The sequence below is a fragment of the Triticum aestivum genome, chromosome 4A (assembly GCF_018294505.1).
Source record: "Triticum aestivum cultivar Chinese Spring chromosome 4A, IWGSC CS RefSeq v2.1, whole genome shotgun sequence".
Lineage (NCBI taxonomy): Eukaryota > Viridiplantae > Streptophyta > Magnoliopsida > Poales > Poaceae > Triticum > Triticum aestivum.
In genome coordinates, this window is record NC_057803.1 from 631,407,646 (window position 1) to 631,420,252 (window position 12,607).

General features: G+C 45.8%; 2 protein-coding genes across 2 annotated transcripts; one reads left to right on the top strand and one right to left on the bottom strand.

Moving 5' to 3' along the window:
* The first annotated feature begins 2,237 nt into the window (after positions 1 to 2,237).
* Positions 2,238 to 6,424, top strand: LOC123087780 (probable polygalacturonase). Its single transcript, XM_044509888.1, has 7 exons — positions 2,238 to 2,516; positions 2,598 to 2,728; positions 3,768 to 4,088; positions 4,333 to 4,453; positions 4,544 to 4,718; positions 4,812 to 4,882; positions 5,413 to 6,424. The coding sequence occupies exons 2-7, from the start codon at positions 2,711 to 2,713 to the stop codon at positions 6,054 to 6,056; spliced, it is 1,350 nt and encodes a 449-aa protein (XP_044365823.1). The 5' UTR covers positions 2,238 to 2,516; positions 2,598 to 2,710; the 3' UTR covers positions 6,057 to 6,424.
* A 381-nt stretch (positions 6,425 to 6,805) lies between these two features.
* LOC123087782 (guanosine deaminase) lies at positions 6,806 to 9,645 on the bottom strand. Its single transcript, XM_044509889.1, has 5 exons — positions 9,315 to 9,645; positions 8,543 to 8,602; positions 8,179 to 8,369; positions 7,218 to 7,322; positions 6,806 to 7,130 (listed from the first exon to the last, which is right to left on the bottom strand). The coding sequence occupies exons 1-5, from the start codon at positions 9,328 to 9,330 to the stop codon at positions 6,942 to 6,944; spliced, it is 561 nt and encodes a 186-aa protein (XP_044365824.1). The 5' UTR covers positions 9,331 to 9,645; the 3' UTR covers positions 6,806 to 6,941.
* Positions 9,646 to 12,607: the final 2,962 nt, after the last annotated feature.

Sequence of the window (12,607 nt, forward strand, 5' to 3'; positions counted from 1 at the left end):
AAACATCATCTATGTTGCAAAACTTTCTTCTGCAATAACATCTATGTTGCAAAAAAAGTGATGATAAAAAAATCTGCAACATTATCTTTGTTGTAAAAGTTTCTGCAACATAAGCTCTATTACAAAGGGTTCTGCAACGTTGCCTCTGTTTGCAATGGTGAGGTCAACCTCAACTGCTGGATGATGCCATGTGCCAGCCAAATCTGATGGCTCGCGAGCCGGCCGGCCGATGGATGCGTAGCACATCCCTTTTCTTTTAGGGGTATGCTATGCGTCGACTAGTAGCCCGCAAATCTTTTTAAAAAGATCTATCGGTCACTAGCCGTCAGATTCGCGCCAACGAGTGGCCGAGCGTCATCCTCCATCATTGCAACAGAGCTAATGTTGTAGAAAACTTTGCAACAAAGCTAGTGTTGCAGAAAATCTTTGCAATTGTTGTTGCAACATAGATCATGTTCCATACCCCCCCTGCCTCACACATTGCAACAAACATAATGTTTCAGAGACATAATCTTTGTTGCAATCAATTGAATTCCAATTGAGAGAGAATCGGAAGGCGAGAGCACGCATTGCAACAACGATTATGTTTCAGAAACATCATCGATGTTGCAATCCATCATATCTCAATTGAGAGGGAGTCCGAGGAGAGCACACAGTGGGAGCTTGGGCACGAACTCATGTTTTGAGAGAGAGAGAGAGAGAGAGAGAGGGAAGGAGAAAGGGGTTGGCGACGGTGGCGCAACTCGGTAGCAGCTTTCTCGGGTTGAATCTATCCATGGTGGATCCATATGTTTGAGATGAGAGAGAGTGCTAGGAGGTAGATGACCAGATGAGAGTGGCTAAGGTGAATTCAATCTTTGTCAAAAAGATAAGGGATGAGGATACGAAGGTGGTATGCAGGCGCCACGAGGGTACGTACGTGGATCTTGCCTCATCCAACGACGTATGGAGCGACAGTACAATCGAAGTTGTTCACATATACAACTCACCCCTAAAAACGCACGCACGTACACCCTATCTCTATGAGCAACTCCAAGAGATTGAACCAACATAACATCTTAAGATTGACGAAGTCATCATGTGCGCCTTGTAGTCCACGTGACGTCTCTTCTACTGCAGAAGCATCGCCGAAAAACCAGAAATAAAATCCAGAAAAATGTGAGCGTGAATGTCAAGTCTAGGACTTGAACCTCGATAGGCCGTGGATACCGTTGTCCTCCTAATCATTCAACCACACGTAGGTTCGCGCAAGAAAAATGCTACAATTCTCCCAATAGTGTTGCTTGTCAGCGAATACCGGCCTAACGGTCGCCTCCGGTGCCGTCCTACTCGTGCCGCCTTTGCCACTCTAGGTCATCCCCCTAAATCCCATTCTCTGTTGTGGCAACCACCCATCACCTTGATGTCGCGCCCGTACAGTCGATCCTCGGGCTCGTCTCCTTAAATGACTATGTGGATGCTATGTCTCTAGCTGGATCCCGGTTCACCCTCCTCGATGACACCACAAGCCACTAGGCCATCCCGTCTCTTACCCGTTGCTTTCTTTCAGCGCCGTCTCCGTCTCCGCCTATGCCTAAACGCTAGACTCGACCGAAACATGAGAAAACAAAAGCAGACGACACTAGCTTGATCTGTAACCAGTTACTAGACACCACGACGGTGGACAATCCCGCCATCCCGGCATCCCACCCGCTTCACGATTCCATAACTCGTACCCATTCGATAAATCAGATTACATTTTTCGGAGACGCCCGCAAAAAAAAAGATGCTGCACATTTATAAGCATGGTGGGTATATAGTATGCGAAACGACTCTTTCGCGGTCGATCGCTGCAGCGAGCGAATCTTTTCTTACGGCAACATCAGCGAAGGAAGTAGGACCCACCAGGTGGGATTGATGAACCAAGTCAAAAGTCTGGCTCCGTGAAATCAGTTGATGGGGCCCACTGCCTCCTACCATAAATCTCTCTGGCCCCGTGATTTCAACCGATGGGGGGCCCGCTGCGTCATTTAATTAACCCTCACCCAGATTTGTTTAAGGAAACTTGACTTTGTTTAGACTGCTGTCCGAAATTGGGCGTTGGAACAAGCGCGCGCGGAATAGATAGTATGAAAAACCAGGGCCAATATGGTAACAGAAAAATGAAAGGAGAAACAGAGGGAGGAGATTTGGCCACAGACTTGGCCGGGGTTTTAGGGTGGAGTGGGTAGGGAGGGGTGGGGATGCATCTCATTCCCCTCCCGTTCCGTTTGGTGGCGGCTGGCAGGTTATAAAGCCAGGCCTCTGCTCCTCCTCTGCGCTTGCCGCGACCTTTGACTCCTCCTGGTACCAGCGGATGGCGCGCACCACCGTGGCGGACTGGCTGGCGGCAGCATGATTGGATCCTGTCTACCCTCTGCCCACCACATCACTCCTCCCCCCTCACTCACCCAGTCCACCTGACTCGCTCCTCTCCACCCTCCTCACCGAGCGGAAGAAGAGGAGGTTCCTCTTCCCGATCCATCTCCGTCCGGCGGGTGAGCCAACGGCGCCGGTTTGTCTCTGTTCTTTCGTGTCTTTTTCTCTTGATTGATGGGGTTCGTGTCTTTTGTTTGCAGTTCACGCCGCCGCCGCCGCATTCAAGGCGCGGTTTTTGACCGGACCCGAGTTAAGAGGGGGCGTCGGTGGGGAGCAGCAAGGAAGGGGAAGAAGATCTGTCGCCGCCGGCAAGATGGGGAGATCCGCGTCTGTAAGTGTTCCTTCCTCGATCTCTTTTCTCGGACGGGGGAGGGGAGATGGATCGCAGATGGATGGCTGGCGCCTGGTTTTGGTTTTGGTGGCGGCGGCGGCGGTGGGATCCGTCCCCCATTGCCTTCTCCGTGCCTGCCGTTGGTGGATTGGTACCGGTCCGGTGGCTGGGCGAGTGGCGTTGGTCCTTCCTGCGGGTTGATCCCCGCTGGCATCGGGGCGTGATCCGCCCTTCACCCGGCCCGTGTTCAGAGGTGGATAGAATGTGCGTACTGAGTTGTATTCTGTTGTGTCCTGTCTGTCCTCTTGCCTTGCGTGTGCCACACCAAATGCCTGCTTGTGTCCACCCACGATAGCCAATTCAGGAATCCGGCGGAAGTGATGTTGCGCATTTGGGAATGCATTCATGATGCCTTGGGTTTATACATGTGTTTGCAGGGGCCATTAGTTAGTGGGGAGCAGAGGGGATAAACCAGATGAGATTTGGCCTGCTTGGCTTTGCTGGAGGGTTCTGATGCTCGTGAGAAAAAGTTCGTTCAAACATAAGAATGATTCTGTTCTCGGTGAGGCGTAATTATGGTGTAGTGCGCCCTGTCCTCCTGCCCTGTCGTAGCATGTGCCTGATGCCACACGCTTGGTTGTCGATAGCGAATTCAGAAATTGGAGTGAAATGATACTGCGCATTTTGTGGGTTCAGGATGCCTATACATGTGCTTGCAGGGACCATTAGTTTTGTGGGGAACAGGGGACATAAACGAAGATCAGATTAGTTTGTTGGGCTTTGTTGGAGGTGTTCTACGTGTACAGATGCTTGTGAGAAAAAGTGCATTCAGACATAAAGAATGATTTTGTTCTCTGTGAGGCATTGTTTTGCTCCATTTGTGTTACCTTGCGTGTCTGTGGAAACAGAGTAGAATGAAGCCTGCTTGCAACTCTTCGGTTCACATGTTCCATGTTGTTGCTAGTATTTTGCTTTGGTTATTTCAAATATGCGAATACACGATGACTGTTGACGTTACTCTCTTTGGATTTTTTGCTAGGTATTTCAAGCCCTTTTGGTTTTCCTAATAACAATAATTGAGACCCAATGGTCCAGCGTATCCGGCATGTACTGCGCGGACATGGCATCGACCGTCTACCGACCACATAGTGTCACTATAACTGAGTTTGGTGCTGTCGGGGATGGCGTGACTCTCAACACCAAAGCATTCCAGAATGCCATCTTCTACCTCAATTCATTTGCGGACAAGGGTGGCGCGCAGCTCTTTGTGCCTGCTGGAAGGTGGCTGACAGGCGGTTTTAGTCTGATCAGCCATCTCACTTTGTCGCTGGACAAAGATGCAGTAATAATCGGATCTCCGGTAATATAGCTCATCGCTCTTTGCACATAATAATTTGCATCCTGTTACTATTTTGAATTGTATGCTTATGACATGATGCGCATGCCCGTGATATCTTATACTGTCATGTTGATTACAATTTACTCTAAATGAAAAACTATATATGTAATCTTCTTATGTGCTTTACAAAATGATGTTTTCTTGAAGTGGTTACCGAACAAATAGTAAATTCCAACTTTATTGATTGAAAATACTGTATCTGCAGCACTCATCTGATTGGCCTGTTATAGACCCTCTTCCATCCTATGGGCGCGGGAGAGAGCTCCCCGGAGGAAGGCACCAGAGCTTAATTTTTGGCTCCCATTTGACAGATGTAATAATTACTGGTTAGTAGCTAACTTGTGTCTATGCTTGCATCAGCGACCTTTTATTACTATGCTGGTTTTGCAAGTGCTTAAATGTGGCACTCTTGGTAGGTGCTAATGGGACAATTGATGGTCAAGGAGCCATTTGGTGGGATTGGTTCCATAACAACACACTGAACTATACTAGGCCACATCTTGTCGAGTTGATGTACTCCACCAATGTTGTTATATCAAATTTGACTTTCAAGAACTCCCCGTTCTGGAATATCCATCCTGTATACTGCAGGTTGGTGTTTCAAATACTTGCTTTCTTTTAAAACTTAAGAATTTATCTGCAAATGACAATTCATTACCTAGAGTGCTTTTGCTGAATAAACAGCCAAGTTATTGTCGAGCACGTTACAATCCTAGCACCTTTGAATTCGCCAAACACCGACGGCATTAATCCAGGTAATATGAAGCTCTGATTTGTTTCTTCCACTTGAGGTCTCTATCCCTGTTATTCTTAGTGTTATACCTGTTTATGTCCCTTTTTACGCCGCTGTGTCTTGGGAGCACCAAAAGGAAGAAAAATATCAGTTCTTGCAATATAATTTCACATGCCCCTTTTAAATGTTATTTTCCTTCCATTGTGTTTTGAAAGTTAACTTTAACTTGCATTTATAACTGAGATTCTAATAAATATGCAAATATTCTTTTGTAAATTGATCACACTATGTTAGTACAGATTGCAGCTAACCAGTTGAAATAATTTACTATCTTGGGCAAAGTTACTTTGCCTTACGATGAGATGCACCTGTAATCTAAATATGAAAATTTGTGTTAATTCAGAATATTGCCAACATTATGTATTGTTTGAAATGAAACTATAACCTAGTTATTTGGATGTACTATGCACAACAGTTTCGAGGCCATCTTATTATGCAATCATAAAAGGCTTAAATCTGTCCTGTTACTAATGCAACTCTATATTTGTCCAGATTCGTCCACAAATGTTTGCATCAGTCATTGTTATGTCAGAAATGGAGACGATGTTATTGTCATCAAAAGTGGTTGGGATGAGTACGGCATTTCTTTTGCTCAGCCTAGCTCCAATATCAGCATCAGCAACATCACAGGAGAGACTGGGGGTGGTGCAGGAATTGCCATCGGAAGTGAGATGTCAGGTGGCATATCTGAAGTCCGGGCTGAAGGCCTCCGCATTGTGAACTCATTGCATGGAATCAGAATCAAGACCGCTCCAGGACGTGGAGGGTATGTAAGGAACGTCTACATAGCTAATGTCAGCATGCACAATGTTTCGATGGCCATAAGGATCAATGGAAACTACGGCGAACATCCTGATAACAATTATGACAGGAATGCTCTCCCCATTATAAGCAACATCACAATTCAGAACGTTGTTGGCGTTGATGTTGGTGTTGCTGGCATCTTGGAGGGCATTGAGGGCGACAACTTCAGCAGCATATGCATCTCCAATGTCTCCCTCAGCGTACAATCCAGGCATCCGTGGAATTGTTCGCTTATTCAAGGATATTCAAACTCTGTGACTCCAGAGTCGTGCGAGCAACTCAGAACTGATTGTGAGAGACATCGATCTGCTATGACGGTGGCAGTTCTTTAGCCGTTGGTTCACGGGCATCCATACATAATAAGCCTAGTGCCAACATATTACTAAATTCATTATTGCAGTTGGTGTCGCTGTAATGTAGGTAGATATAGATGCTTGTTATTTGTTGCAAAGGGGCTTGCGTCATCGGATGCATCGTGTTAGCCATGTATATCTTATTTTTGCAATCAGTTTTGCTTAGAATGCAATTTGTTTCTTTGTATATAGATGTGGAGATGAGTGTCAGTGCTAGCTTGTTCTGTCATGATCTTGATTTGTTCTCTGTTTCCAAAGCCTTGTTGGAGCATGAGAACAAAAGCAAAATTACTGTAATATTTCAGTTTTGAGTCATAGATTTAAGAACAATTAGATATGTTCAGTTTTGTGAGCAGGCTTCCTTCATTGCAAGTTGAGTATGCATGGTTGAAATGCAGGAGGAAACTCACTTTTAGCAAGTAAAGATCTAAACACTTACACAGAATTAAAACATATTCAATGATTGCTGCTATGCAAATAACGAATCAAAAAACATCAACTGAAATGCAGGAGGAAACAACCAAAAACATGGGATGGCTAGAAAAACAGTATTCAGTTATTTCTGCTATGTAAAAATTATGAAATGCCGTATTTTTTTAAGATGGGCTGATGATGAAGGCCTTATTATCACCAGGAATGTACCCAAATTAAGAAAGATCAAATGAAGGAGCAAGGTAGTACTGATCCTCCTCGAACAATAACATACTTATTTCTGAGAAATAGAAGCGTAATGAGAATCAAATGGTATATTCAAATTCATAGTTTGTGGTCCATCACCAATGACAGAATGTTGACAATTACATTATTTTTTCTGAGCATCAGGGTCTTTCATGCTGTGAAATTCTACCATGTCTTTGCTACACATTAGTACATTCGGAATTTCTCCTTGGTGTTCTCAAAGACTTGTTCAGCAAGCAGAGCTCCATTCCCATCGGCTCGCTTGATCTCCATGTTGGCCTTCTGGTAGAACCCAGTTCCTCTAAGAGCATCAGCAATGAAGTCGTCGAATCCAATGGCAATAGCAGCTTCCGCCTTGGCTCCGTACACCAGCCTCTGCATTGAAGCATTCAACAAGATTGCTCATTAAGGATTAGACAAACCATATTGTACCAGATGAGGAATGGTAAGGTAAGGGCCAACCTTGATCCGGGATAGATGAACAGCCCCAAAACACATTGGGCAAGGTTCACATGATGCGTACATTTCGCAGTCCGACAGCTCAATCTTCCCAAGCTTTTTGCAAGCCTAGAGTACAAGCGAAAACTGATTGTGTGAGACAGATAACCAGACAATGGAAAAGAACCAATATAAAATGCAAAACTGCCATGCATTATATACAGGCTCAGAGGGAATATGAACCATACGACCTAGTGCCACTGACAACAGCCCTTAGTGGATTATTCCGAAAAATAAATGCATGTTCTTGTGTCAAAATAAATATGTTATATTTTTATCCACTAATGTGGACAGTGTCTACTCTGTTACCATTCAGCAAGGAAATTTTAAAATATAAAGGCTATCCATCACTGATAACTCATCAATTACCAAGCTTTCTGATGAAAATTAAAAGAAACAGTTGTTAGGCTGGTAGAGTTTGTTTGCATCACCATGGAACTTTATTTAGCCCTGTCTTCAACAAAGTATATAACACGCTTGAACACTCAACTTTATGTAGTAGCACTGAAGTAGCATAATTTGACAAGGTGGTACAAGATAATATCACCACTAACGTGAGCATCAGGAAAGCTGAAAATCTAAAACATGAAGATGTACAAGAATGGACAAAGAGGCTAAAACATATTCTGTCTCATCTGTGTAGACAGGTGAGCACAAATAACAAATACATTCTGCAAGAATGATGTGGTGCTGGTTCCAAAAGCATGAAGCCTGAATTGGATACAGACTATATCGACAGGTGACAGTAAGCACCAAGTAGTTGGTGAGAACTAGTTTCATATGCAGGAAGAATCAAATGGCCAAATGGGCACAACCTATATCAGCAGGTGAGGCTACCACAAGGTAGGAACTATTCAGTACCAAAATGCAAACAACAAGCGTCAAGTAGTTGGTGGGGATAACCTTTGGGCACATGGAACCCTACCTCTCTTATTGCAGTGACTTCAGCATGGGCAGTTGGATCGGTGTTGTTCAAAACCATGTTATGGCACCCAACTATTACTTCGTCGTTGCGGACGACGACCGCGCCAAACGGTCCTCCATGGCCACAGTCAACTCCTTTGTACGCCTCTTCTACAGCTTTCGACAAGAACTTGTGATCCCTATCTTGTACGGCTGTTGAACGAGGCAAAACATAAGCATAAAGAAGAAAGCCTTTCTGAATAGCCCCCCAATTACAGAAAATAACAAATGTAGCAAAGGGCCCTGCAATGGTCAGATATGCCTTGCCTTGCAGAGTTGCAGTGTGGTAAGTAAGAACTAGAGGGAGGACAAATGGTAATTAGTACCTTCCTGATGACCGGGAAACGCTGAAGCAACTGCGATAGTTCCATCCCTGGTCTCCACAACTGCGGAAGACCAAAGAAGATGATTACTGAGGCAGCCATGTTATTTCATAATTTGCACAGGATTTTCCCAAAATCTGGTAGAAGAAACTATGAAATGCGTACAAGGATTACATCACATAAACAAACAAACAAACAAACAAACAAACAAGACTCCCAATGAACTTGGAAGGTTGTAAACAGTTGCAGGGCAGCCCTTGAAGGAGTGACTGCGTGTGATCGGAGCAGAGAACAAAATTGTTAACCAGAGCACAGAACTGGCTATCTATCTACAGGCCTAGTTTGTTTTCCCAATGCTAGGTGCAGTACGATTTTGTGTGGCAAAAGTAAGAAGACTTCCCAGATGTGGCAAAAGCAGGGCGGTGGCTTTGCCTTTTATGCTATCGGCGCCATTGCTCTGTTTTGGGTGGGTGGGTGGGGTGAGGCCGAAGCAGAGCAGAGGACCCATCCGAAACAAAACAGCCGCATTTCCCCCCCCCCCCCCCCCCCCCGTCCGGCGCGCGCCCCCGCTCGGATCCGCCCCACGCTCGCCGGATCGACCGGCGCAGCGCAGGAGGCGGCGACCCCCGAGAGCGATTAACTAAAAGAAGAAGGAAAGCTAGCACGCGACCGATCCGGAGCAGGACGAATTGCCGCCGGCCGGTGGCGATCCGCGGGCGGGCGGGCGGATGGACGGATGGACGAGAGAGCGCGGCGTGGGTGTGCGTATGCTCACCCTTGGCTTCCTCCATGGCGGGCGAGTGAGGGGGCGAGCGGGCGGGCGGATCGGCGGCGGAGCTCCCCGAGCGAGATGCGCGTCGGGCTGTTGCGTGTCTGCCTGTCCGTAGGAACGGGAATTGGGAAGGAAGGAAAGAGGTGTGTGGGTCGTCGTGGACGCGTGCGCGGCGTGTAAATAGGGCCGCGCCGGGCCACTGGCGGAGTGCCGGACGCAACCGGATAGGGATAGAGAGAGGGAGGCAAGCAAGCGCCGACGCCCGCCGATGGTGGACCGGGAGGGCGGCGCGTGACGGACGGCGGTGATGGAGCGGCGGGGCGGCCCACCGTCGGTTGGCATGGTCGGTCGGTCGCGTGCATCACGCTGCCGCGGCGCGTTCGCATTTTACTCTTTCCTTCTGACGACGTGGGATGAGCCGACACGAAAGGCTGACGTGTTCGTGGGATGGGATCGGAACATGGCCTGCGTCGCCGGGATTCTTCTTCATCCTCCGCCGCACATGTGCGACTTTTTATCTCTCACCCTTTCTGTCTAAGCAGAAAGTGTGTTCTTTGCGAGTAAAAGAATTGTGCTAATCAACGGAGATCATTACAATCATGTTGGCATACGGTGCCAATTTCATCAGGTCCATGGCGCCCACGCACGCCGTACTCCTATGAGCACCTCTCTTTGATTCACGGGCAAAACATTGATCACATCGAATCAAACGTCTATAAATCCAAACATGTCTACAGAAAAAATATACCAACTTTTTATTCATCAAACTGGTTTCATTAGACTCGGTCATAAGATATATGTCCACGCTACCTCCACTCCATAATGTTTGTGGCTGACCAAGCTTATATGCTAAATAAATAAAACATGAAAGTGTACTTGATGATGAATCTTACGAATACTGATTTTGTATTATGGATGTTTTTTCTTTCTCTACTTTTTGTTCAAACATAAATGTGTTTGACTTTTAGAAAATAAAAGAAATATGCACTGCATTTTGGAAGCCAGAGAGTACTACCTCCTTTCCGGTTTGGAAGGCTCAGAAATATCCCTATGTTCATGGTTTAACAAATGTCTCATGACTTTTATACCACAAATGTATCGTTAGAAACTTCAAATGTTATATTTTCTAATGGTATAGCTTGGATGATATATAATATGTATTTCATTGGTAAGATGGACGACCTAGATATAACCGCAGGACCTATAAACCGGAAAGGAGGGAGTATTATATATAGTTGAGGTGTTCATGTGGATGTTGTTTTTGTATGAGCTTGGTAAAATTTAAAGATCGCAGAATATGAAGACCTCCTTCAAATGTCCTATAACTATGATCTCCATCGAAATTCGCCAACTGGTCTGCTGCAGAGACTCCAACCTGGTAAAGCAACAAGTGACAAAAACTCTTTGCATTCAACTCCTTCATGACACTAGGCAGTGTACAATGACCTTCCAAACAAAATTACCAACCCTCCTTCTCTTCTCCATCCGAACCACTATCTTCCTTCCAAATTTGTCCACCAACTAAAACAACATTAGGCCCCTGTGCTTGTTGATCCAATTGTTGAAGCACTCATGCTAAATTTTTTGTCACATAATCAATCATTATGTCGTCTTCAATATTTATTCTTGTGATCTAAACGCGATGTGTGAGTAGTTCCTAAAGGCAATGGGTTGAGGCAAGGCTTTGCAACCCTATGTATTTGTGTAGGGGGTCATTGGAATGACTTTGCTTGATTGATGTTATTTGTATGTGTGATTCGCAACGGACTGCTACATATCCTAACTTCGATCCCACATGTTGAGGTCCAGGCCACCCTACAAACGCGACCATGATAATCATCAACCAATTTGTTCACAAGGTGACTATGCAACTAAATATCACAAGAAAACATATAAAAAACACATGAGAGAAAGAACTAACTGAAGGAAATATGCCCTAGAGGCAATAATAAAGATATTATTTATTTCCTTATATCATGATAAATGTTTATTATTCATGCTAGAATTATATTAACCGGAAACATAATACATGTGTGAATACATAGACAAACAAAGTGTCACTAGTATGCCTCTACTTGACTAGCTCGTTAATCAAAGATGGTTATGTTTCCTAACCATGGACAAAGAGTTGTCATTTGATTAACGGGATCACATCATTAGTTGAATGATTTGATTGACATGACTCATTCCACTAGCTTAGCACACGATCGTTTAGTATGTTGCTATTGCTTTCTTCATGACTTATACATGTTCCTATGACTATGAGATTATGTAACTCCTGTGCGCCGGAGGAACACTTTGTGTGCTACCAAACGTCACAACGTAACTGGGTGATTATAAAGGTGCTCTACAGGTGTCTCCAAAGGTACATGTTGGGTTGACGTATTTCGAGATTAGGATTTGTCACTCCGATCGTCGGAGAGGTATCTCTGGGCCCTCTCGGTAATGCACATCACTTAAGCCTTGCAAGCATTGCAACTAATGAGTTAGTTGCGGGATGATGTATTACGGAGCAAGTAAAGAGACTTGCCGGTAACGAGATTGAACTAGGTATTGGATACCGACGATCGAATCTCGGGCAAGTAACATACCGATGACAAAGAGAACAACGTATGTTGTTATGCGGTCTGACCGATAAAGATCTTCGTAGAATATGTAGGAGCCAATATGGGCATCCAGGTCCCGCTGTTGGTTATTGACCGGAGACGTGTCTCGGTCATGTCTACATTGTTCTCGAACCGTAGGGTCCGCACGCTTAAAGTTACGATGACAGTTTCATTATGAGTTTATGTATTTTGATGTACCGAAGGTTGTTCGGAGTCCCGGATGTGATCACGGACATGACGAGGAGTCTCGAAATGGTCGAGACATAAAGATTGATATATTGGACGGCTATATTCGGACACCGGAAGTGTTCCGGGGAAGTTTTGGATAAAACCGAAGAACCGGGGGGTTACCGGAACCCCCCGGGGGGTTAATGGGCCTCATGGGCCTAAAGTGGAGAAGAGGAAAGGCAGCCAGGGCAGGCCGCGTGCCCCCTCTCCCCCTAGTCCGAATTGGACAAGGAGGGAGGGGCGCCCCCCCCCCTTCCTTCCTCTCCTCTCTCCCTTCCTTCCCCCTCTCTTACTTGGACAAGGAAAGGGAGGGGAGTCCTACTCCCGGTAGGAGTAGGACTCCTCCTGCGCGCCTCCTACTAGGGCCGTACGCACCCCCCTTGGCTCCTTTATATACGGGGGCAAGGGGGCACCCTAGGACACACAAGTTGATCTTCGTGATCGTTCCTTAGCCGTGTGCGG